This window comes from Entamoeba invadens, assembly GCF_000330505.1.
Source record: "Entamoeba invadens IP1 unplaced genomic scaffold scaff_1105074725195, whole genome shotgun sequence".
In the NCBI taxonomy this organism is placed as follows: Eukaryota; Evosea; order Mastigamoebida; family Endamoebidae; genus Entamoeba; species Entamoeba invadens.
This window is the reverse complement of record NW_004440169.1, coordinates 171,060-196,237: the sequence shown is the minus strand read 5'-3', so window position 1 is coordinate 196,237 and position 25,178 is coordinate 171,060. Positions and strand designations below refer to the sequence as shown.

At 31.7% G+C, this 25,178-nt stretch overlaps 11 protein-coding genes across 11 annotated transcripts; 6 read left to right on the top strand and 5 right to left on the bottom strand.

Moving 5' to 3' along the window:
* Window positions 1–55: 55 nt before the first annotated feature.
* On the bottom strand, window positions 56–592 carry EIN_274360 (hypothetical protein; the record flags this gene model as incomplete). The annotated part of the gene is made up of 1 exon (XM_004254592.1): window positions 56–592. One exon carries the CDS (start codon window positions 590–592, stop codon window positions 56–58), a length of 537 nt encoding a protein of 178 aa, XP_004254640.1.
* Window positions 593–3,191: 2,599 nt separating this feature from the next.
* Window positions 3,192–3,881, top strand: EIN_274350 (hypothetical protein; the record flags this gene model as incomplete). Its single annotated transcript, XM_004254591.1, has 1 exon — window positions 3,192–3,881. The coding sequence occupies one exon, from the start codon at window positions 3,192–3,194 to the stop codon at window positions 3,879–3,881; it is 690 nt and encodes a 229-aa protein (XP_004254639.1).
* A 1,440-nt stretch (window positions 3,882–5,321) lies between these two features.
* Window positions 5,322–6,630, top strand: EIN_274340 (hypothetical protein; the record flags this gene model as incomplete). Its single annotated transcript, XM_004254590.1, has 2 exons — window positions 5,322–6,344; window positions 6,412–6,630. The coding sequence occupies 2 exons, from the start codon at window positions 5,322–5,324 to the stop codon at window positions 6,628–6,630; spliced, it is 1,242 nt and encodes a 413-aa protein (XP_004254638.1).
* An 81-nt stretch (window positions 6,631–6,711) lies between these two features.
* EIN_274330 (serine-threonine protein kinase, putative) lies at window positions 6,712–10,408 on the bottom strand (the record flags this gene model as incomplete). The annotated part of the gene is made up of 3 exons (XM_004254589.1): window positions 6,712–8,883; window positions 8,984–9,109; window positions 9,176–10,408. 3 exons carry the CDS (start codon window positions 10,406–10,408, stop codon window positions 6,712–6,714), a joined length of 3,531 nt encoding a protein of 1,176 aa, XP_004254637.1.
* A 1,887-nt stretch (window positions 10,409–12,295) lies between these two features.
* Window positions 12,296–13,624, top strand: EIN_274320 (hypothetical protein; the record flags this gene model as incomplete). The annotated part of the gene is made up of 1 exon (XM_004254588.1): window positions 12,296–13,624. The coding sequence occupies one exon, from the start codon at window positions 12,296–12,298 to the stop codon at window positions 13,622–13,624; it is 1,329 nt and encodes a 442-aa protein (XP_004254636.1).
* A 297-nt stretch (window positions 13,625–13,921) lies between these two features.
* Window positions 13,922–16,161, top strand: EIN_274310 (hypothetical protein; the record flags this gene model as incomplete). The annotated part of the gene is made up of 2 exons (XM_004254587.1): window positions 13,922–15,887; window positions 15,944–16,161. 2 exons carry the CDS (start codon window positions 13,922–13,924, stop codon window positions 16,159–16,161), a joined length of 2,184 nt encoding a protein of 727 aa, XP_004254635.1.
* A 156-nt stretch (window positions 16,162–16,317) lies between these two features.
* EIN_274300 (hypothetical protein) lies at window positions 16,318–18,156 on the bottom strand (the record flags this gene model as incomplete). Its single annotated transcript, XM_004254586.1, has 1 exon — window positions 16,318–18,156. One exon carries the CDS (start codon window positions 18,154–18,156, stop codon window positions 16,318–16,320), a length of 1,839 nt encoding a protein of 612 aa, XP_004254634.1.
* A 208-nt stretch (window positions 18,157–18,364) lies between these two features.
* Window positions 18,365–20,167, bottom strand: EIN_274290 (hypothetical protein; the record flags this gene model as incomplete). Its single annotated transcript, XM_004254585.1, has 4 exons — window positions 18,365–19,179; window positions 19,267–19,468; window positions 19,684–19,826; window positions 19,891–20,167. The coding sequence occupies 4 exons, from the start codon at window positions 20,165–20,167 to the stop codon at window positions 18,365–18,367; spliced, it is 1,437 nt and encodes a 478-aa protein (XP_004254633.1).
* A 1,201-nt stretch (window positions 20,168–21,368) lies between these two features.
* Window positions 21,369–22,265, bottom strand: EIN_274280 (hypothetical protein; the record flags this gene model as incomplete). The annotated part of the gene is made up of 1 exon (XM_004254584.1): window positions 21,369–22,265. One exon carries the CDS (start codon window positions 22,263–22,265, stop codon window positions 21,369–21,371), a length of 897 nt encoding a protein of 298 aa, XP_004254632.1.
* A 457-nt stretch (window positions 22,266–22,722) lies between these two features.
* EIN_274270 (hypothetical protein) lies at window positions 22,723–23,388 on the top strand (the record flags this gene model as incomplete). Its single annotated transcript, XM_004254583.1, has 1 exon — window positions 22,723–23,388. The coding sequence occupies one exon, from the start codon at window positions 22,723–22,725 to the stop codon at window positions 23,386–23,388; it is 666 nt and encodes a 221-aa protein (XP_004254631.1).
* Window positions 23,389–23,941: 553 nt separating this feature from the next.
* On the top strand, window positions 23,942–24,523 carry EIN_274260 (hypothetical protein; the record flags this gene model as incomplete). The annotated part of the gene is made up of 1 exon (XM_004254582.1): window positions 23,942–24,523. One exon carries the CDS (start codon window positions 23,942–23,944, stop codon window positions 24,521–24,523), a length of 582 nt encoding a protein of 193 aa, XP_004254630.1.
* Between the last annotated feature and the right edge of the window lie 655 nt (window positions 24,524–25,178).

Below are 25,178 nucleotides of genomic sequence, written 5' to 3'. Positions count from 1 at the left end.
AAAAATGTAGTATTAACAACAATAAAATGAACTAGAAATAACACAAGTAATTACATCAGACCAACACAATCTTCTTCACCATCTTGACAAACCAATGCCCCCTGTTTTTCGGACACCTCTGTGTGGACTCGCAGCAAAATACAACCCTTTTCGCTTTCGATTTTTCGAGCCATGCGCTCTTGTCAAGCAACCAGTCAATCCGCTGGACATACACTAAATACACATTTTCATCGTTCCCTAAATTTGATTTTATTTTAACAACATCATCCAAATCCATTTCCTTAAAAGGAATACCACAGTCTTTCAACCATTTGGAGACCACCTCCGATGACTTTTTCCCACACACCATCATCTTTTTCGTCGCAGATCCACGCTGGAGTGCTTTGAGCCACGACACAAAGTCTCTCTTTCTTCGGTCGTTCTTCATCCGCGCCACTTCCGACTTGAGGTCATATCGGATGAATTGTGTCGGCCGTGGAGAGAAAACTCCACCTCGCCGTAGTATATATGGGGTGGCGTCATCGCTTGAGCATGAATCCCAAATATCACCATCTTTTTTCTCCTGAAAACTTGGGTCTTGTATCACTGACATTCCGATTTGTGTGATTGAGATTAACAGATTGATTGTATTTTTCTTCTTTTGTCTCTTATAAACTAACTTCACATCATCATTTTTACCAATTTTTTATTTGCCAAATATAAATTCAATTGTTATAGTTTTTTATAGTTTTCAATGTTATATGTTATTAACATATTTGATTTTTAGTATTTTTGAGGAATACTTTTTTTTAGCCAAAATAGTTTAAATATATAGTTTTATATATTATATTTTTTAATTGACTTAATAATGTTGATTTTAAAATTATTCTTTATAATAATTTTTACTAATTTCTTAAAAATTGTTGATTTTAACTAAAAATAAAATAGATAATTATAGTTTTTTTAATTACAAATATCATAAAACAATGAAAATATATTTTTAGAATGACTATGTTTTTTTATATTAAATAAAATAACAAAAATAATCAAATTTATAGTTTCATAAATATGTTCTATATTTTACTATATTATTAGTATTCATTATTAATTAAAATAATTTAAGATACCAAATTATAAAAACAAACAGTTTTATCGAAACAATGGGGTGTTATTTTGAATTAATAAATTAAAGTTTAAAACTACTATTTTTTTTTCGAGTCAAAAATTATATTTTTTTTCAATCTATTTGTATTAAAAAAAAGAAAAAATTAGGGTTTGTGGTACTCGATTGTAATTCTGAAATGACTGAAGTTATGACGATCAACAATTTTCCATCCACAGTTAAGGGTGAACACATCAACGACGATAAACTCCCATATTACGCCGCATATTCATCATATTTGGAATCTAATGATGAATTTAATGTCGCTTATGATTTCACAGAACGTTCGCAATTAAAAACAGAAAAAGAAAAAGAAGGCTTCATCGAGGTCAAGAAGAGGAAAGCACATAAAAATTAGTTCTGTCTGTGTCCCCGTCACAAAATGTCGGGTAAATTACTGTTCTAAATATTTTATTATTTGTGTTTATATAATTTTATTATATAACTATAGTCGGGTGATAAAGGGGGTTAATTTGGGACAGAAGTAGTTAATTTGAGTAAAAAACTATAAAATATAATTTATTTAACCATAAAAGTATTAGAAGGGTTTTTTCAATTAACTACTTTGAAAATAATAAAAGAAAACCATAACTATCTATTTTTGATATTATTCAATCTTTGAAAACAATGGAAGAAGAAGAGAAAGGAACCCTTGATGAAATAACCACAGGCAATCAACATAAAAAAGCAATTTAAATACAAGAAACCAGTTTAAAAACTGTATTTCAATATATATTCATGATGTATATGGTTAAAATGCCAGAGTTTAATGAATTAACAACAGTGTCAATTTTTGAAAGTGTCAGGGAATCACTGAAAAATCATCATTTGTTGAAATCTTTCAATCTTTCGTTGTTGAACCATTCCCATTGAGAAAGGATAAGAGAAAGACCATTTTAACATAAAAACAATTGGAGTTGAAAAAGAGCAGAAAAGAAATGAAACAAAGGAAAAAACAAAGGAAAAATTCTTTAACAAAACAAGTTTCAGACAAACCATAAAAAGTGCTGCGTTTTAGACTTCCACATTTTTTAAGTGAACAAATTGAGGTGTTTTTGTTTATTTTTGAAATAGAAATTTATAATTATTCAATTTATAATCATTTAAAATAAAAAACGATAATTTATATTATTATTTTAATTTTATGTTTATTTTGACCTTTAAATAGATTTTTTAAAAATTATAGTTTCAAAATTATATTTATCAAAATTAACTACCTTTGTCCCTTTTTAATGCCATTTATCCCCCGACTATAATATGTATTTTCAATAGTTAATTTTTATTATTAAATAACAACAAAATAAATAAAAAATTTTTATTATAAAGAGCACCAGAAAACTGTCGTACACATTGTTTTAAGGTTTTTTTCTGTATAAAGTCGGGTTTTTATTTTTTCAAAACCCAATTTTTTTCCTGATTGTTTAGTCAAATTTTATACATGAAAAAATATACCCGATTTTTTGGTTTGTTTGATACTAAAATCACAAGTGTACGACTATTTTCTGTTGGTCTTTAAATTATTTAATTTTGTAATTTTTAATATAAAATTAATAGTTTTATATAGAATAAACTGTAGTTATTCATAGAAAAAGTGTATTTAATTTGAACTAAAAATGTGTAAATAAAGTTACTGTTTGTTTTATTAACATTTGAAAATATATACTATAATAAAGTTATAATTATTTACATTTTTATTAATTGTTAAAGATTGTTTTTAATACACTATTTTACAAATATGAATTAAAGAAAAATAGAGAAGTTTCATTTTATTAATATGAAAATTAAAAATATATTAACAAAAATGTTTTTTTTGGTTTACAAAAAAAGACAAATTAATAACGACAATATAATTAAAATATTATTAAAATATAATTAAAATAATACAATAAATAATTAGTTAAAAAACAAGAATAACACAATTCAAAAGCAATCTTTTAAACGAGAGAAATGTTTTAGTTGAAACTACATTTATTAGTAAAAAAGCCAAAGCAGAATATAAACCGACGTAAGGGAAGTTCTTCGAGTTTATCTCAAACTTGAAAAATAAGATATGATGTGTGACAATTTGAGAGATAAGGAAAACCGATTGAATATTGGAATCTTTGGCTACCAAGAGACGGGGAAGACGTCCCTAATTCATGTCTGGTGTAACGAGCCGGTTAATAATGAATATATTCGGACAACAGAAATGGAATATAGTGAGTTAAATGTGACTGTTTTAGATACTACAATCCCATTAACTTTTGGAGATTGTGGCTTTGAAGTCGTCGAAAAGTTTATGGACTCCGGGTCGACAGCTTTACCCTTTCTTAAAGTCATGAATATCCTTATCTTTGTCTTTGCAACGAATTCAATAGACTCATATAACTTCTTGGAAGGATCCCCTTCTTCAGTCTTTTTTAATCCCGGCGCTAACGTCGAGCAGTACGTCATATTAAACATGAATGACTTGGAAGAGAAAGATGAGACGAAAAATCTCGTGAAAGAACACGCAGAACAAAATAATATGCCTTTCTTTGTCACGTCGACAAAAAACCCCGACGGGTGTAAAACGGTGTTGAATAAGATCGTCAATTCATATTTCGAAAATAATCCAAACGCTCTTGAAAAATTTAAAAACAATCCCCTCAACAAAAACACTAAAAAGATAAAATCTCAAAAAAGAAAGTCAAGCAAAACTCCTCAGAGTAGCCATGAGGTCAACAATCACAATGACAAAAAATGTTGCACAATTGTTTAACTATTGTTTATAGAATGTTTTATCAATTTCCATTTCATGTGCGCCGTTCCAACCACCACAATCTTATCAAATTCATAAATTGTAATTAACAAACTCTCGGTTTTTTCATTAGTTTTTATTTTAATTATTGAACAAAATTCAAATGGTCTAAAAATCGGGAAATTTTGAATTTATTAAATATTTTTCCAGTTTTCCAGACGCTTATTATGTGATTAATAGAACACATACTAAAAAGGAAAAACATCTCAAATGATTATTATTATTATTAAAAATAGTTAATTAAAGTGTTAATAGTAACATTATTTATTTTAACACGTTGGAGCTTCCTTTTTTCAGTTTTATATGAAAAAAAATAAAAAAGTTGATGTTTTATTTTTTTGCCGAGTGTAAAAAAAATAAAAAATGGAAAACCCGTTTGAGCTCCTTTGTGGATTTTTATCCTTGTGATTTTAGTAAAATTAATATTCAAATGATAACAAAAATCACTCAGATATTCGAATTATTGTTTTTGTTAACCACGTCCAAGTGTTTTATAATTTGTGGTAATTTGCTAAGACGAAGAACGTTTGTAATAAGCGTTTTTGTCGCCACTTGAAGTGACGTTTCATCAACTTGATTCACATAAATTCATAGAGTGTTTATATTATAAATATACATGCTTTCAATTGTAGATATTAGTACGTCTGTTTTTTCTAACAAGATTAACTCCGACAACCGTCCCTAAAATTAAGTATCTTTATCATAATATTCAACGTTAAACATATTACTCAATTTGATATTGATATAAAAAATTTTAAAAACGAACTGTTTTTGTTTAAACCTTTAGTTTTTATAATCAAAGGCGTCTTTTCCATCTAGGACTCGATCAGATATTATCGTTTTGAATTTTGGAGATTATTCAGTGAAATTGTTATTTAAAAAATTTTGTTTTGGTAGTTCGGCAAAATAGTATGTTGTGTTTCAATGAAAAAAAATTCTGGGAAAAAAGCACACAATAAACTCCAACGTGTTAAAAAATAAGTATTATTTTTTTTAATATATTTATTTTATTGAATATTTTTAAATTTATTTTTAACTATTTTTGTATATTTTATAAATTAAATTGTTTTATTTGAAAAAGAATAATAAAATAAATAATTTATTTTTAATTTATTTCTAGTACAATTGTTTTTTAAAAATAAATTATTGTTACTATTATCAATTGTATTATTTTTTATAAATAATTAAAAACTAAAACAAAACCAAAAAAATTCACAATTATTTATCACAATTTTTGTCTCTAATTTTTTGATGTTAGTGAACATTTTTTCGTTCGATTCTTTACCATGAAATTAATAAACAACAATAAAAGAACTATATTTTACTCATCCGCAATTCTTCTCCACAAAAATGTGAAGAACCCTTTTTGAATCAACAAAGCTCAACTCTAACACATAAACAATGGACGAGACAATAATAAAATATCTTCGCGATCCATCCAACGAATCGAAGGTATTAGGTATTTTTCTTCTCACGAAGAAGTATGAGATCTTGTTAAAGAAAAATCCCACGACCACACTTTTGAGTTATTCGACTGAGTTCTTCAGTTATTTCAGTTCCATTCACCCGACATTTTTTGTGAATTATTTCATGTACTTGGATACCGAATCGCCCTCAGCAGAAGCCGCAGAGACGTTATTAACTATTTTTAAACTATTCTTGAACTCAGACGAGGTGAGAAACTCGGAGAGTGTATTCCCTATTTTACTTGGTCTTTTCGACCGCTTTTTCTCGGCTCCACAACTCACGAAAAGTCTTTCTGAAGTTATAGAAGTCATTGCAGTGTTGTTGCAGACAAAAGTCGCCAGAGCGTCGGCCAAAATCTTTCAGATCCTTCCGGCGTATTTCATGCAAATAAAAAGTGAGGAATCTGCAAAATCTTACTCAAACGTGGTCACACAGCCAGAGTATTCAAGGAAGATATCCTGGCTCATCGAAAAATTTCCGGTGGATCTCCGTCCTCGCGTGATGTCTGGCATTGATGTTGGTGGGCTCACACCAGACGCTAAAACCCAACTCAGAAGGTTGACCGCTAAAATGCTTTCTGGGAAGTTAAATGAGAACTACCAAATCATGTTGACCTTCCTCTTCGCTAAACTTGTCGACACCTCTGTTGACTTTTTGTCCTTAGAACCTCTTGAGTTGATCGATTTTGTCATCAGAAGACTTTGCGTGGAAGTACGTGCAAATTTGGAATTAACTGCAAAGAAAGAACAAAGCTGTGTTATTGCACAGGCACTTATTGTGTATGTGAACCACTTAATTCGATTTAATGAAGATGACGAAGAGGAGAATGAGAAGATGAAACGATGTGGAATCGACATAGAGGCGTTAGGTAAAATCAATCAAAAAGTTATTCCCGTGTTGAATGACTTACATGCCGATGGAATAACTTGGATTATGGAATTTAATGATAACAATCTAGTTTGCTCTGTATACTTCTTTTTTAATTCATTAATTATTATAATATAATAAAAATTCTGATGACTAGATTGAAAAGGTTCTTGACGATCAAGTGTTAAGAACTTTTGTGGCTACAATGTTCCAATTGATTTTATCACTTTCGGTGTTAATACTTGACTTGAAAGAAAAAAATAGTTTCAATCTAATTCTTCCAATTTTGAAACTTTTTAAATCACAAGGAGAGTGTATTTGTTCTGACTTCGAAGATTTGTGGAAAATGTGGTCTTCATTCGAGCAAACTAATTAAAATTTTTTTATTTTATTATAGTTTTATTATAGTTTTTTTACAGTGAATAATAAATTTAGTAATAATGATGATATAATAACATCAATCATTTAAACTATACAAATCCATAAAACTTTGCCCACTGTTTATGTAATAAAAGTCGTGACTATTTCTCTTATTCTCATTTTGTTCGTCGAACTTTTCAAATTCAAATTTTGGTATTTCGTAATATTTTTTTGATTGTTCAAAATCATTTGGAGGAGTTATTTGTTTTTCCATACTTTCATTTCCATACTTCTCAATCTTGTCATTCTTATCATTTGTATTAAGATTGGATGAACCGTCGCCAGAAATGTCATTATTTTCCGTAGAAAGTTCACTTGCGATTTCTTTACTTTCGTTTTCCTCAATCTTAGCCTTCTCATTTTTGGACCCGATGACCGAATCCCAATTATTGACTTTTACAAATGAATAATTTTGGTCATGAGCAATTCCGTGATTTGCGTTTTTTTCTTTTACAAACAATTCTTTCAACAGACTTTTTGTATTAAAAAATTTTAAGAGAGGAATATTAGACGGGTATTGTTCTTTTGTATTGATAAGTTTTTTAATCACGTCGAGTAGTTTATAAAAAATTTCGAATTCTTTTACAATCGTATCGAACGATGGTCTCATTGCAGGGTCTTGTTCCCAACACGAATTAATGAGATCTTTATAAGTACAATCCACTGGTATATCTACTCTCTTTCCCGCCAATACAAACTCATAAATAACATTTTTGTCACTGAAAATGTTTTTGTTATAAATTTCTTTACCTTTCCACAACTCAAGTAATGTGATTGCATATGAATAGACGTCGGTCTTATTACTAATAGTTTCATTCTTTTTAATAACTTCTGGACTCATATATTGTGGTGTTCCTATATTACTCTTCAGTTTCACTTTGTTTGTTTCAACAAACATCAAGCTCGTTCCGAAATCGCAAACCTTTGCGACGACAAACTCGTTCTCGTTCTTCGAGACTAAAAGGATGTTGTCGCTCTTCAAGTCGTAGTGAATGATATTGTTTGAGTGTAAGTACTTCATCCCCTTCGCAACATCAAAACAGATCTTAATTTTCAAGCCAACACTAAAATCTTCAAGCGCTAAACACCGTTTGACCGACATGAATGGACAGAACTCAGTCAGTATACAACACGTGTTGTCGGTTATTGCGCTGCCCATATACGATACAACATTTGGACATCTCAGGCGGAGAAGTAAGTCTGTCTCTTGAAGCATAGCATCCCTTAAGTGATCAAATTCATCGCTAGCATGTTGTTTGAACATTTTAACAGCAACATCTACAGTTCGGTATTTTCCTTTAAAAACAGTTCCAAAAGCACCTTCGCCGATTTGGGGATGTTTGATCTCAATTTCCTCCATATCTAGAAATGGAGAGATCTCGCTTGAGAAGAGAAGTGGCAGTTTCACATAGAAAAAAGTGACTTTCTTGTCGGTGTTTGATTGAATTGAGTTTTGAGTAACGTCAACTGTTTCATTTTTTGTCGTGTTTAGTATTCGTTGAGACGCAGAATGCGCTTTCATAACTTCTTTCATTGAGATGTGCTTCTTCTTGTTAACAATTTTTTCAGAAGAGTCTGAGTCCATAAAATGAGTGATTTTCTCGAAAACCACGCTTTTGTAGATCCGTTTAAAATTGGAATACCGAATTGATATGTAAATGGAGTCGCGGACATTACACGTGCACTTTGGGGATACAAATGCAGAGATTTTAATTTCTCGATGTGGTTTTAATCGTCCGCTTTTTGGACGGAATACAAGTTTGTATTTAAACGTGTCAACTCCATGACATATAAAGGTCATAACCTCATTGTAATTGTTTCTTAGTGTGAAATCAACGAGTGTGAGACAATTAATCTCTAAGATTTTTGCTGTTTCGTCAATTTTGGCGAGTGAAAAGGTAAAGAAAGGAGGCGATTCGATATTAATCCGCACACCACCCTCACGACTAAATGGGACTATTTCTTCGTTGTAAATGTCGTCTAAGATTTTTTGCTCACCAAGCTCCTCTGCAATTTTTTGGTTTAATTTTCTATAAAATACACACACGATAAATAAGAGGAGAAGGAAATAAAGAAGATACCCAAAACATAACACACACAAACTTATCATTGTGACCATGACAAAGTTACTCTTCTGACAATCAGAAGAACTTTTGGAAGAATAACCAAATTGACATTGACACTCTATACATCCTCGACCTCCATCACACTATTATTTAATAAGTATTACAATATATTGTTGTAGTAGTAGATGTTTGATATCTTGTTATTATAAACAGATATATTAACTTTAAGATTGTATAACAAACTTCTTCTCCGACATCGAATATGCCATTACCACATGTAATTGGTTTGCACCCAATTTGTGGGACCAAGTAATGGACACTTTCTTTTGGATTACATAGGCAATGTTCACAATACTTACCACCATCACACTACATCTTAACATTCATTTTTTAATATTTATATTAATTAATTGTAACATGTAGAATAGAACAAACTTCTTCACCATCATTTATAATGTTATTACCACATGTCGGAACTTCACAGAATTTGCCACTTTCATTTCTCTTCATCACTGTACCTTCTGTACAATAACATGTCGGACCACAAAATGCATCGTTTTTATATGAATTGTCACACTCTTCTTCTTCGTCTAAAACACCATTTCCACACATTGAACAACCACCATAATATAAAACATACCCATCTAAACATTTACACATCCCTTTTCTTTGGTCGCAAATACCATGATCGCCGCAGTTGTTTATACACCCAACGCCAAAATGAACATCAACAAACTCCATTCGTGGTTCAATGTTTTGTGTAATTCCAATATGGTAAGTATATCCACTCTCCATCTTAAAAAGTGTTATTGAATGTATTAAATCTTCACAATTGTTATGCACATATGATACACACTCAGAAGTTGCACTCTCACACGACGCATATTTCTGACCTTCTTTATGTTTTATAATTTGAATGGACGTATCAAACTTAGTTGATATATTACATGTGTCAACTTTAACCATTTGGAAGTCAACACCAGTGATTTTGTACCACTTCACATACTGTTTTACTTTGACACACACAGACGACGAACGTTGCAGAAAATTGACTGAGAAATTTTTTGTTGTGAATGAGACGAAGTCCAACATTGAAAGTTCCTCTGCAAATGCCTCACAAACATGTTCAGTGGTTTTAATATGAATTTGAAAATCCTCAGTAATATATTGGCCAAATTGTGAATGGACAAATATATAGACTGGAATGTGTTCTTCCATTTCAATTATAAGTCTTGGATCTCTGACATATTCAGAGTACCCATCATTGGAGTCTGTGCACATTTCATTTTCATCTTCTGATGATATACAGGTGCTCATTGTAGCTATCCCCAAGCCAGACCCTTTAATCTTCTCTTGTAAGCCAAGTATACGCAATTCGTCTTCAGTGTACTCTTTTGTTGAAATGTATATGTTTTGTTTAACTGCACTTGTTAATTTAAAAAAGATACCATAAGTATATGGAGAGGTGGGTAATAAAGTCCCTGTGCACTGACTATAGAAAATTTGAGTATCGTTGCTATGAAAATCAAGAGTCAATGAACTATCCTCTTCGAGTTGATAATTTAGATTCTCATACTTTGCATTTTGTTCCTCAGATAGAGTTGAAAATGAGTCCATACAAAACTTGGGGTCTTCTATGGCAATACACCGTGACTCCCCATTCCACATATATCCAGAAATACATGAAGTACAATCAGAACTTAATCCAAAAGAAGAATTACACAAAGAACACTCATTGGGTATTACACACCCCATTGTGCACGATGATGAATATGAACACTGGAGAAGACAATGTCCTTGGTCGTCAGGATAATACCCCTCCCCACAATAACAAGACTGTGTGCAATGCGTCGTGTTGTCACAATCTTCTAAACCTTCATCCCATTTACCATTCCCACACTCTTCCACCCCTTTCACTGTTGTTTGTTGAGAAAAAAAAAGAAAAAAAACAATTAAAAGACTGTTGATTATTTTTTATTAGATTAATAAATAATGTAAATGATAAGTAATGGGCTTATAAAATACATAGAGAATAGAACACTTTTTAATTGTCAATTTATAAATTAAAATAAACACGCCTGATTGTCGAAATAGCTAACATTAGTCTTCATAACAAACTGATGTGGTTTTTTCATGTGACTTTTAAAGATCCTATCTGTGTGTTTTTCATTCACAGTCATTTTTTTATATAATAACTTGGCCTTCATACAATTAGCTTTGTTTGGATGATTATCGAATAATAATAGATGTCTATTTGGTAATAAATCGGGAGAAATACTGTTGTTACTATACTTATTATAGTAACTAAGTGTTCTAAATATAATTAATGATCTTATTTAACCGATTAAAATAAACGAGACGCAAAAAACCGCGTTTAAAAAAATAAAATTGAAATTTTGGTTATTGTTTTTGTTTAGATAAAATGTGTAAAAATATTTTTAGATTTTTTTTTAAATAAAATAACTAACAATTCTTTTGCAAACTCATTCGGCCGCACAAATCAACGAAAAATTTAATTGTAATAAGTTTGTCTTGCTGCTCCGATGTTGTCACAGTTATGATAAAGATTTTTCTACTCATTACTAGTGTCTGGGAAAAAAGTGGTCGATTATTTTTCAAACTTAAAGCTAAAATCGCATTATAATAGTTGTAAAAATTTGGTGTCTGATCTCTTGCTGTAATGTGAAAACTGCTGAAAGATGCCTTTTCACAATAGCAAATTTATATGTAATTTATTTTTAGATTTTTTTTCTCATTTTTATATTTATAGAAAAAAAAACGCAATTTTTTGCGTCTCGTGCATTTTGCCAAAGAAAAAAAATACTATTGGCAGGTTAACTGCCAATTAGTCTCATTTGAAGAATCTGTTTTATTTATATTTCTTTTTATTGTGTTATTAATAAGAAATAATAATTGGGGTTTATCATTATTAAATAGACCAGAGTTTTTAATAAAAATAATAAAAAAAAACATTTCAATTATTTCGTTCACCATATCAAAAAAAATAATATATTAATTTTTGAATAGGAACTTTTAAACTATAATTATAATTTCTAGAAAATTTAGTAAATTGACTTTACTAAGAAAATTATTTTTTTTTAAATTTACAAACAAACAACTCACCAAAAACGATGAAATCAAAAAAGTATTTTAAAAGATAAAATTAATTTCATGGAATTAAAAACTTAAAAAATAAATTACAAACTGAATGACGCAACCTTTTCTTTTAGAGAAAAAAAACTAAAAAGTTTTAGTTATTGATTGGTTTTGGTAATTGAAAACAAATTTTGTCTTAATCTAATTGCTTTACAGCATAAAAAAATTTTGGTAAAAACATTAAAAAAATGTTATAACATTTTTATATAATAATATAATAATATAATAATATAATAATACACTATAAAAATATATTTATTATAGTTCAATTATAATATCAATTAAATAATTATATATAGTTCAAATGTTATTATATTTTAAATGTTTGAAATTTTTTTAATAAAATTTTAATTATTTAAAAATGATCACATAATTAAATTAAAAAAACAATTTTTTTGTATGACTGACGAAACAATCTTTTCCTTAACTCATTGTTTTGCTATATTGACGGAACGTGTCAAAAACAAAACGAAAGAGCTGAAAGACGACAAGGTGTTTGAGATGATGAGCAAAGTGATACAACAAAACGAAAGCTCCGATAAAAATCAAAAAATATTGGAGATGGCACTTTCGCAGAAACTAAAATTCGAAACCCTCTTTTTGGAGCAAAACGAACAGCTCCAAATAATAGAAACAGAAATGGCGAAACTTCGCGCTGTCATACAAAACGTGAAAACTGAATCCGTTTCGGTACAGCAAAAGATAGACTATTTTGTTGATAGATGTGTCGATATAGAGGCGAGGAAGAGAGAGATGGAAATCGCAAAAGTAGACGAAAATTTTTATAATCAAAAAATTATATTGGAAAAATTCCGCAGTGAAAAATCTCACCAAATCGAAAAAGACAAAAAAAACAAAAACGACGAAAGGTTGTCATTTTGTCAGATCGAGAGTGGCAGAACAAACGAACACTTGGACGCGCCAAAAAAAGATGAAAAAGTACTCGGTAATGAACAAAATAGCGCAAATGGCGTTATTCATACGTCAGAACAGGAAAATGGCCAACTGCCTTTGGTAATTAAGACCGATTGTTTATGTGGCACAGAAATTCTTGCAACCAGACCCGAGTCGGATGACGAAGAAGACCCATATGATGAGACAAACTACGTTATTGAAAACAGACCAAAAACATTCTTCATACCAGAGGAGTTCAGAGAGTCCAAGTGTAAAGTTGTTGAGAGACCGACACAGGTTGCTCTTGTTCCAAAAGAAGTTCCAAACGAAATTGAAGTGGATTGTTGTTTTGAAAACGTCATCAAGTGGACTTCATTCACCAAAAGTGAAATCATTTTTCAGAGTCGAAGTATCAAAGAAAATATCAAAACTGTTTTTTTGGAGAAGATATGTGGCGTGCCCAACGTTTGTGTCATTATTACAGACGATAAGGAAAATGAATTTGGTGCGTTTTTCGAAAAGGCACTCGACACAGAAAAGGATGTTGGGGTTGATAAGAAACACTTTCTCTTTATATCAAAAAAAAGTGGAGTTTTTTTTACAACTTTAATCAAGCAAAAAGTGAATGGTGTTGGATTGGGTGTTGACTTGTTCAATTCTAACGAACTGTTTTACATTGGAAATAACAGTTTTCACTTTGTTTCGGTGTCTATTGATGAAAAGGGTGCTGCGTACTCTCTCCCCACTATTTATCAAGTTGACGACTACTGGCTTAATGGCACACAAGAAACTCCCTTTGCGGTTAAGAGTATTGTTGTAGCAAGACTTTACTAATTCCGTTATATCAAATCTATCGTTACAATACATTTTAAATGAATAAAGCAATTTTTCGTTTATAATTTAACTTCAAATTTAACCATTAAAAAATGTTTAACAAACTAAATTTTAATAGTAAAATAAATAAAAAGTATTAAACGGTCAAATATTTTCATTGAAACAATCCACAACAATCCGGGATAATAAATTACTTTTGAAAATTCTCCAAAACAAACAACTTTCGAAAACCAAAAAGAGTCATAAAAACACAAAGTCAAACCACAAAAGTAGAACTGAATAATTTAAGACAACCGAATGGAATGTCCCATATGTGGTGCCATCTTCCCGATCAACGAAATTGAAGATCACGTCAACCGCTGTCTCGATGATAATGAGGCCCGGTCCTTCACCAACCCGGCACCAGCTGCTGCGCCATTACCAACACCAAAGGCCTCTGTTCCTCCTATGCAAACAGTTACAAAGAAAAAGGACAAGTCGACGAAAGATACTTCCGACCAAATTGATTTATTAGACCATTTTTTAACGTCGTCGACGGAGTTTCCTGGAGTCTCCGAGATTCAAACGCAGCCGATAGTAGTTGAGGACCATGCGGTAACACTTGGGCAAAAGGTTGATTTTCTGATTGATTTCAACGAACTGCAATTTACGGACTTATACAACGCGTATCAGAAAACGTCGTTTTCAAAGGACTTTGTGTGTCCCCACTCGAAGATCCGGATGAGCGAAATGTTCACGCAGTGTCACATCGGCTCATCCCTCATTAACGTCACGAATGCATTGCAACCGTCCCGAACGAGTCTTCCGACACAGAAAGAACAGAAGTACTCTGTCGACATAACAATTCCTATTGGGATTGGACACAATGTGTTTCCGCTGCTCGTTGGGATGGAGTTACGCTATTTTGATGTTGTCATTTACTTTCCTAAAGAAGGGAATTTGGTCATCTTTGCGCACTCTTTCATCTTAGCAGCACGGTCCCCACTGTTTCAAGTTGAGTTGAATGAAATGGAGAGAATAGAAGGAGTCTTCTTCTATGGAGTGACGGAGTATTCGTATACCAGTTTCTTTGCGTTGATCAATTATATGTATAAGGGAATCACTAAACAAGCATTTCTCGACCAAGCAGCGGAGCTGGAAGCCGTGTATTCGCCATCGAATAACCCGATCATAGAAGACATACTGGCACTGAAGAACCCGCACTTCTATGACGGGTTTTTCTCGGTGACGAAGAACAACGTCGAGGTGAAACGAATTGGATTCAGTCGACTCCTCTTCTTCATGTTCTCCGAGTACTTTAATGAACTCTTTGAACGAAAACAGCGAGAGTATAGTAACACGGGAAGACTCCGAAGGTATAGCGAACTCCCTCACCGTGTCGGGCAAAGTGTGTTTGACACGATAATTTCTACGTTAAAAATGGATAATAAGTCTCTTCCAACGGGCGATCCTGAGCCGTTTGTATTTGTGATCAAAGGAGACAATGAAGAGGTGGATGTCGTCGAACAAGCGATCTACGAAATAGTCTCGTTCATCTATCACAACGGCGTTGGGAAACCATACGTCTTGGATGAGTCAAAAATGGACGATATGACGAAACAACGAGTAGTTCCGATCGTGCTGCACTTTTCGTATTTATTCAAAGAGACGGTGTTGAGTATAGAGTGTGAAAAGGTCCTCAAAAAGAACCTTCTGGTCAATACGATGAATTGCAATGGACTCTTCTTGTCGATGAGAAATGCAAGTTGGAAGTTCAAGAGGTTTTTAGTTGAGAAATTGGCGGAGGGAGTGTTGGGGTGCCAACACCTTGAAAACATTGTGCGTTGGACGGACGACGTCGTCGACTGTTTCTATGAGATTTTATTTACATATGGATTACTCTGCGAGGAAGGGCCGAGCGAGACGAATCTTCGGAAGATGGAGACATATGGTGTGTTGGGTGTCGTTTCTTTCTGTCGGGAGAGCCACAAACAGAGCGACAAAGTCAGTGAATTTTGTTTAGCCTATTTTGAGCGCGTCATGCAGCGACGGGACATCATTGAATTTTTAGGAGTGAATGGGTATGAAGGAATCCGGCCATTAATATGTGCGTGTTCTGTAGGAGGGACGAGGAGTAGGAAATATCAAGAGAGGAGTGTGGGGATACTTCGGAGAGTACTTAGTGATGTAGTAAAGGAGTATAGTAATTTGGCATTAAGTCGAGGGAACACATATGTGACGGAGGCATTGTTCCGGATGGTTACAGATACATTAAATAGTGATAGTTTGTTGTTTTCAAATAATAATAGTAATCTTATAAGGAAGTGAAATGACAAGAAGTGCAAGTGACAAAGATGTGTAATGTGTGTTATGACAATTTAGGGTTGCTGAGTAAAAGATGTGAAATGTGTGGACAACGAATGTGTAAGAAATGTTGCTTGAAAGGGTTTGTATTGAACTTTAATAACAATCAAAGAACACTGAAAACACTGTGTTATAGATGCCATAGAATATGGTGTTTCTTGTCGTCTGTTGATTACTACCAAATTAGTAAATAAGACTGTGAGGAGAAAGAATCACTAGAAAAGAACTAATTCCATCACTTTGTGTTTTTTTGAATGCGTCGATTTTCGACTTTTTCAACTTTTTATGATTTTTTTTTGAATTGGTCAAAATTCGACTTTTTTTGGAAACTCAACAATTGAAGAAAAAGGTCAATCAAAATTTTCGATGTTTTTTAATGAACCGAATTTGTCAAGAACGCCACGTTCGAGTACACTTTGGTTGTCAATAAAGAGATGCTCGACAGTTTGTGGAGTGTTGTGAATGTCGAATTTAGAAAGACTGATTATGAGGGTTTTCAAGTTTGAAAGATCTTTCAAATTGTTGATGGTGAAATCTAGGCAACCAGAGACCACCACTTTTCTCACAGAACATGGTAATAAGCACTTTGTGTGGTAACAATTTGCACTAAATTCAACGAGAAAAATCAAAGAAGTGAAGTCGACAAGTTCAGTCCAATGACAAATGTTGAGGGAAAGTCGAGTTAAAGTGTTTGGAAGAGAAAATGGACAATTGACAACGTAATTGAGTTGTAACTCCTTTAAATGAGTAAAGTGTTTCATGCTCATCTCAAATTGTGTTTTAGGAGTTGATAATAATGTGTAACTTTGAAGAGTATGGAGAGGAGTAAAGTGAATAGGTTCTGAGAGCAATTTCTTGAGAAGAGGAGGTAAAGTTTGGTGTATTGAATGAACTGATTTCAGTGTATTTAAATGGGTGAGTGAATCGAGCCCATCACAGGTACAATCTTTGATTTCTAGTACATGGAGTTTATCAAAGTTTAAATTGGCTATAAAGTGGACACCTCTTAGAACCATTTTTTCAACACAAGTCATATTTTTGGCTGTGACCGAGCCACCACACATTTCAAAGTGAATCACCCGTCTTGGAATTAGAAAGAAAAATGTATTTGTTTCATTACTAAATTGACAATTGATTTTTAATTTCTTCAAATTTTGGCAGTCACAGAAATTCTGTGAAATATTGTCGTTTGGAACACTTTTTAGTTCTATTTTTAACACTTCGACATTTTCTGGTAGAATTAATGGATAAACTCCTTTAATGTTAATGAAATTATTGAGAAACGAAATATTTCCTGAGACGTTCGATATTTTGTATGGAAGATATTGTTTGACTTTTTTCACAATTTCAGGAAGATCACATTTGTGGTACCACAACTGCAAAAAGTCGGTGTTTTCCAGATTTCGAAAATTAAAAATCTGTTCAGAATCAAGAACGTTACTATTTTGTGCTAATTCATTAATTTCAGTTGTACTTAATATCCACTTGTTTCCTATTATATAAACGTCTTTGTTAAGTAGTTCTGTATATTCCTTATAACAAAATATGATTCTTTTTGTATGAATATTTTCCCCAATTATTTGTTGGGCACAATTCAGTAGTGTAATATCTTTAAATAAAAAAATGATGGTATGGAAGTTATAGAACTCGATATTTTGCAGAAATGCCACATCAATTCCCTTCTCAAAAATAATTTTGACTGTTTCAAAGTGTCTTGATTTGTCTGTGAAAAATTGGGAAAGCTCACCTCCACGAGCACACAGACGAATAGTCACGTATTTCAAACTTGTAAATAGACTCAAGTCGTATGCCTCTTGATATGCAAAAATTGAGATCTTTACCAGTTTCTCAGCAATTGGTAGTAACAAATGTGCGTTTACCACATCAATTTCATCGAATATATAGATATTATCAATTCGTTGAGGATTATACGACAACACAAAAGGTGAGAATGTATTAAACGCAACAGAGATGAGTCTTGGAAAGAGGCGAATTTCCTTTGTAAAACACATTTGTTTCTCTGCTTCAGTAAAGTAAGAAGGAGTGGAGTAACAAGGGTTTTGTTGTAAAGCCTCAACTGCGTCTTTACATTTTTTATTGATCATTGTAAACTCTTCAGCGTCTTGTGTTGATGACAAATAAGGCACAAGTAAGCTCAAAAAGTGTTTCGAAAGACCACAAGACCACATCAATTTTGTTTTTCAGTCCGCCTTAGTGTTCTCTCGAGTCATCTCTTTTAAAACTATACTTTATAGAAAAAAGTATTATAATACCAACTCTCACCACATTTTAAATAGTTATAATAAAATTACTAAAATATAATATACTCTATAAACAGACAGACGACTTTGAGTACAATATAACACATTTAAGTAACAACACAACGCGCGTCTCCCCTCATTGTTGGTCCAGTGCTGTGAATAAAGTAATTTTCTTTCCGGTAGATCTTCCTGTCGATCTACACAAATGTCCCGGACTCTGATCGTTGATTTCTCTCTCTTGGAGGGGTTGTGTAGTTTCCACGATAATTTCCTGCGGGAGAAGTAGTCTGGTGTCTGGACTTTTTCGTGGGGAGAGTTGAGGGAGTTGTGAGTCGTGGAGACTTCCTTTTCTTGAACCGAATGTGAAAACGGAAGGGACGTCGGAATAGATTGAAGGAGTTGGACAGAACTCTTTCCTTTGTTGAGAAGGGCTAAGTTCAAAAGAAGAACCAGTCATCCCATCGAGGCCGGCTTCTTTCATAGTTTTTAAGTTAATAGAATTAATACTTTGGGAACGAATAGAACGGCGTGCTGATGGTTGTTGGACATATAACTCTTTTAATTCAGGAGGTGAAATGGTGTCGACTTCTTTTAAATCTTTCATTTCAGACTCGATCCGAACAGATAAAATAGTCGAATGATCAACTTTCCCACATAAACCAACTTTCCGTTTCATCCCGGGATTGTTCTGATGAAACTCTCGAAGGTCTTTAGTAATTGTAATAACTTCATTACATATCAAGCGAACAAATTCATTCATCGCAATCGTCGAATTTAACTTCTCCGTGAAAAACTTGTTCAAAAATTCAGACTTTTTCCCTCCAACAAATGTGATGTTGTCTGATACTCCATCAGTTGTACAGATGATCACATCCCCTTCTTCTACTTTCTCCTTTTTAATATAACAATTGTCTAAATGTGGAAAAATTCCATTTTGAGACCCTATCCATCCTATCCTGTTATTTATAGTTTATATAACTAAATATTATAATAGAATAATGTATTATAATATAATTATTATTATAGTTTAGAACAAACCACCACAACTTTGAGACTGAGACAGTGGACGACACCAATTCTGATCGAGTGGACGAGCTTTACGCTTTTTATTGTTGACTATAAAGGCTTGACAGTCACCGACAGACAACACCATGACATGTGGTTTTGTTGTTTGATATGTGATTCCTATTAATATAGTAGTTTCTCCTATTCCTTGTTGTTTGTTTGATTTGACTAAAATCTACTTGTCATTGGATTTCGATACAAAGCGTTTTGTGATTATTAATAACTTTCTATTTATTTACTAGTATTCAAGTATGAGCGTATGAAACTATTCATTGTAGTAAATATATTATACTCATCTAGTATTACAATGATACTACTTGAGTTAGTTAAATGTATAGTATTAATATGTACTATATTAAATAAGTTAATTTATAGTAAAAAGAAACAAACGTTATAATGCGCATAATAGGCCGAATCCATCAGTAACGACGCTAACTCCTTTTCCGTTTTGCACTCGGCGATCTTTTCTTGGATCAATTCAAAGACCGCATTGAGCCCGATATTCGACGCGTCTTTACCTAACTCCCCCCACCCTATTTGTCATCAACTCGTCTTTCTAATTAACTAATTAAAGAACTATAATGTCAACTATCAAACCACAACCGTCACAGATCGCAAAGACATAATTGTTCTTCATTCGCAACACACCAGCTACGTCGGCGTTTGGTTCGCCATGTTTAGTACCTCTTATGATGGGGTATGTTGAAAATGAAGCGATAGAAAAGGACTTGTCATACCCTATAATGTCACATGGCTCTAATGTGAAGTGCTTTGACAGAGACGTTGTAGTTATTTGTTGTATTGGAGTCTTCGGAGTTGACTTAATGTAGTGTTTAAATGCTTTGTAAAAGATCGGCATCAACTTTTCTTCCATCTCTTCTGCGTTTCGAGTTGCTAAGAAATTGTGGGGTAACTAGTTGCTCTTTTATTATCTATTTTTATAACTTCAAATCATAGTGTTCTATCTTCAACATACTTCATTTTAATTATTATTATTGGCATAAAATTATAGTAACTTCAATTTATTATTTACTAACTATATATAGCTATTTTATTTTAATATTTACTATTTGGTAATTATGTATTATTAATTAGATAATAGACTTATTATTTTACTAACATTTACTGTATTATTTTTATTAATAGATATTAATTTAATAGTAAAAATAAAATTGGTATATGGAATTATTCTTTTTTATTATTATACTAGAAATATAATACATTTTTAAATGGACTTTTAATAACACCTATTATAATGAATTATTCTTTTTTTAAGGCCAAAACAGGTGTTTTCGACTATATTCTTATTTTGTTTTAAAAAAAAACTTGTTGTTGTTTAATAAAAAGACATTAAAAACCTTAAAAATGTACTGCGAATTCGGGTTCTAGGGGATTTTTTTTACAATTTGTTTCTTACATTTCTATTTTCATTATTTTTTGAAATTTTAAAAAATGTTTTCCTTCTTTTTAACTGTTTCTTTGGGATTTTAGATTTTTTTTGGATGAAAAAACACAATTTAACGTTTGCAAAATCATCTTTTATATCGCAAATAATAGAGTAGTATTTACCAGTGATTGATAGATTATCATTAATATATTATTTTTTCAAGTTTGATTATTAATACAATTAAACAATTTTAATAATTTCAAACCATCTCTCTCCTTTTTGTAAAGAACTTTTACCCATTGAAAAAATTGTTCAATTAAAATTTGTATGTGCTTTTTATTAGTTTTTAAACCTTTTTGCAATTATAATGTTATTAAACTATTATTTTATTATTAAATTGTTATATATTTTTTATAAAAGTGGGGTAACTATAATAGTTTCTAATGGTTTATTTGCTAACTTTATATAATAAAGTAATAAAACAATTTAAGAATATTTTATATTTAATCTGAACTAAAATTATTCTTTATTTAAATATTACATCCACTTACTAATTATAAACAGAATACTTAACTTAAAGGACAAAACAAATAAATTAAAATACTATTGTTTTTAAGAAAAACAATAGTATTTTAAACTAAATATTTAATTATTTTTATTGAAAATAATAAAAAAATAGAAGATACAATCAATTCGACGTATTAATGACTTCTTTCTCTGTAGTTTTTTCATTGACGAAGTCAAAGACTTTTTCGGCAAGTAATTTTGTATTTTTTATAGTGTGGAACTCCCCCTTTAAACTTTCGAGTTTTGTGGTGTTCCCCATTTTTGTAGCAACATCAAACAAATGTTGAGTCATTGATGGGTGAACTAATTCGTCTAGTTCTGAAGTTATAAAAAGATAGTTAGTATTTATAGTAACATTTTTAATTAAAGTTAAATTGTCCCATCGGTCTTTGACGAAATACCAAACAAATCGACTTGCTGGGATTACTATATTTGCCATATGTTGCAGTGTGGTGGATCCATTCTCCAAAACGATTTTTCTTTCAATCACATTCTCATCATTTTGTTGTTGTAGTTTATTTAATAGTTTCAAAACCATTGACACCCCGAGTCCTCTCCCATAAAATACTATCGTTTTTGTGTCGATCCCAAAACTCTTTACTGCGTCGTAATAATTCAAAACGTCTTTATCCATTTCACTTTCTTCGGGCTTCCCAGTCGATTTGTCAAAACCACGGTAACTCGCAAAAACGATATTAAACCCTTTTTGGTACAATTCTATAAACAACGAAAAACTATCTAAAATAGTTCCAAAAGCATTTGGAAAAATTAACACGGTGTGATGACTTTTTGTCTCGTTTTGTAAAGCTCCATATAAATAGATTTTGTTCATGTCATTTGTCATTATCTCGATCTCCTTTAAGTCAAATGGAAGATTGTAACTTTCCTTCAACTCAACCATTGACGGGAGATTGCGCTGTGTCGGACTAAATATGAGTTCTTGCTGTCGTGTGTATAACAAAGCACAACAAAAAATCGCAACTAATAAACTCAGAACAGCAGTAATCTCCCAAAACATCGAACACACTGTATTATTTTGTTATGGTACTTTTTATTAACAAATAAATTAACGTATTTTTTTTTAATTTTCGTTTTTTATCTCATTTTTTATAGTAAACAATTGGTTTGTTTATTAGAAAAAATTAATAAATTTTGTTACAAAAAACTCCTCGTTAATTTAATATAATGAGATCGATACAACTCTGAATATTAGTATTTAGTATAAAAAGTTAATAGTACATTGAATTAGAGTAATAGTACTGAAACTGTATAACACTTAACTAAAAAAATGGCAAAGATCAAATAAGCAAAATGAAAAACAAAAGTTTTCACTTTTTCTGTTGTTGAGTTAGAGAAACCGAAGAAAAAGGTTTAGAAAAGAAAAGACAAAAAGTGACGAACAAGTTGCATGAAATTCTGAGATCCTGTAGCGGAAAGGTACAAAGAGGGGGGAGATGAACTGTAAAAGTTAAGTGATGAGTTTGAGTAGTTCGAATTCCGAGAGTTTTGAGAGTGATGATAAAAATCAAGAAGTTGTTCCAGCGAAGTTAGATTTGATGAAACATTTCGACAAAATCCCCGAAAAAGTCGATGGTGTTGAATATGTTCTTTGCAAGCATTGCAAAGCGGAGTCTGAAAAAGGTGGAGATAATAAAATCAAACGAATCAAATGCAAACCGGAGAACATGAGGAGGCACTTGAACCACTGTCGCTTTTATTTAGCGGAGAACAAACAAACCCTAGCAAAGCCAAAACTACCTTCGTTAGGGGGGAAGAGGCCGCGCGACACCAATTCGCCGAAAAGTGAGCAAGAGGACAAAATCGATCATTCCGAAAGTGAACGAAGTGAGAAGAGAGATGACGACAAAAAAGAGGCAATTGTTGTCGCACCTTTAGTTATTACATCCCCCGGCTGTAAAACAATCACAGTAAAGTATTCAAGAAGAGCTGAATCAATGGATATCACCCCTGGAATGAGTGCTGAACAATTGATCGATGGGTTGAAGGAAGTGTTTGGAATCCCTCAAGAGACTCCGTGCTTCTTGAGAAGAGAAACAGAGAAAAAAGTTCTTCTAGGAAGTAATGAAATTGTTCTCCTCATCAACAATGGCGAAACTCTCTGTTTGAAGAACCCAAAGTAATTTTTTTAATTGTTTTCTTCAATATTAATGTCTTGAAGTAGATTCAATTTTATTATTCATGTATTATAATTAAACTATATTAGAACTATATTAGAGATTACTTAATTATATTATATTATATTATATTAAAAAAAAAATATTTTATTTGACCTCTCATTTAAAACATCCTAAAACTAATTATAATACACAAATATTTTTTAGTTTTACCAATTTTAATCGAAATAAAATAATAAATTTAAATTTACATATGTTAATTACAAATATTAAAGATATTTTAAACTGTTAATAATATTTTAATATAAAATTATTAATAAAAAAAAACTATATTTATAAGTTTCAATAATATTCTAATTTACTCTGTGATAATAATTGGGTTAAAAAAAAGGTAAAAATCCCACTAAAATACCAAAAAAAAATAATAAGAAAACAACTCAATCCCGAAGAGTTGGCGGAAAGAAAGCAAAGATAAGACTGGAAAAAAACGGAAAAAAGGGTTGAATTACAAGATCCTCAGTAATACCAAAAAAAATAAAGAATGAACTATGAATTTCTAATGTCTCTCAAATCGGGCCAAAGCGATAAAACCGCTATGAAGGTGATAACGCTGGGCGAACTTGGGGTAGGGAAGACGACGTTTGTAATGAAGTACTGTGGGGAAACGGATAAGGACACTTTCGACTATTTGACAAAACGAGTCAAAGTTAACAACGTCGATTACACCGTCATTATGTGCGACACACAAGGAATGGAAGATGTGTCTTACATTACTGCGTATTACTATAACGATGCAAAAGGAATGCTTTTGATGTTCGACTTATCAAACCTGAAGAGCTTAGACAACTTACAGGGGTGGTACAACACGGCAGATATGTACGCACCAAAAGATGAAAGTCTGAAACCAGTTCCAATTTTGGTCGGAACAAAGGCAGATAGCCAGACGGAATCCGACGAAACAATCGAAAATGAAAAAAACAAAAATTTCCGAAATTTCAAACTGTTTAAAGTCTCTTCAAAGAACGGGACGGGAATGGACGAGCTCATGAATGAGCTTGTCTCGCAGATTGTCGCAAAATTCTTTGTGGATAAAAATAAAAAGCCTCAAAAGGAGAAAAGCGGCTGCTGCTTACTTGTCTAGTCTAATCACTCTCTGTTCAATTTAATCGTTTTGTTATTCGTTGGTCGTCCCTTCCAACAGTGACAAAGTCACAGTTTTATCGTTATTTGTGTTGGCAAACACTTCGGATGCAGAATCGCAAGGATAAAAACAAAGATTAGAATACCTTGAGAGGTGAGTGTGGAAAATAATAAATATAACACTTTTTGATTGTTTATAAGTAAAAGTGAATCACTGGCATTGTTTTATTGAGAAACATAATTAACTCAGACTAACTAAATTATTGAGTTAAAAGTGAAATTAGTGATATTAATTATTATTAGTGAAAATAAACTGTTTTTTGAATAAATTTTGTGATTCATATTTTTGTGATAAATAAATAATATTTACAATAAAAGTTAAAAACTTATTAACTTTTGTTCTTAAATTATTTTAAAGTAAAATTAAAATCGATAATTTTTTTTTGTCAAAGATATTTTGTTATTATACTAAATAATCAAAAAACTATATAAACAATAATTTTTTTCGTTTTAATTAAATAGGCGAGTGGCCCACTAAAATACATTTGGTTCCATTTTTACCTTTTCACGAGTAAAACTACGCCACTTCAAACTAAACAGTAACCAAATATAGTTTTTTATAAACCATTTCCCACGCCACTAAATTATTCAATCTA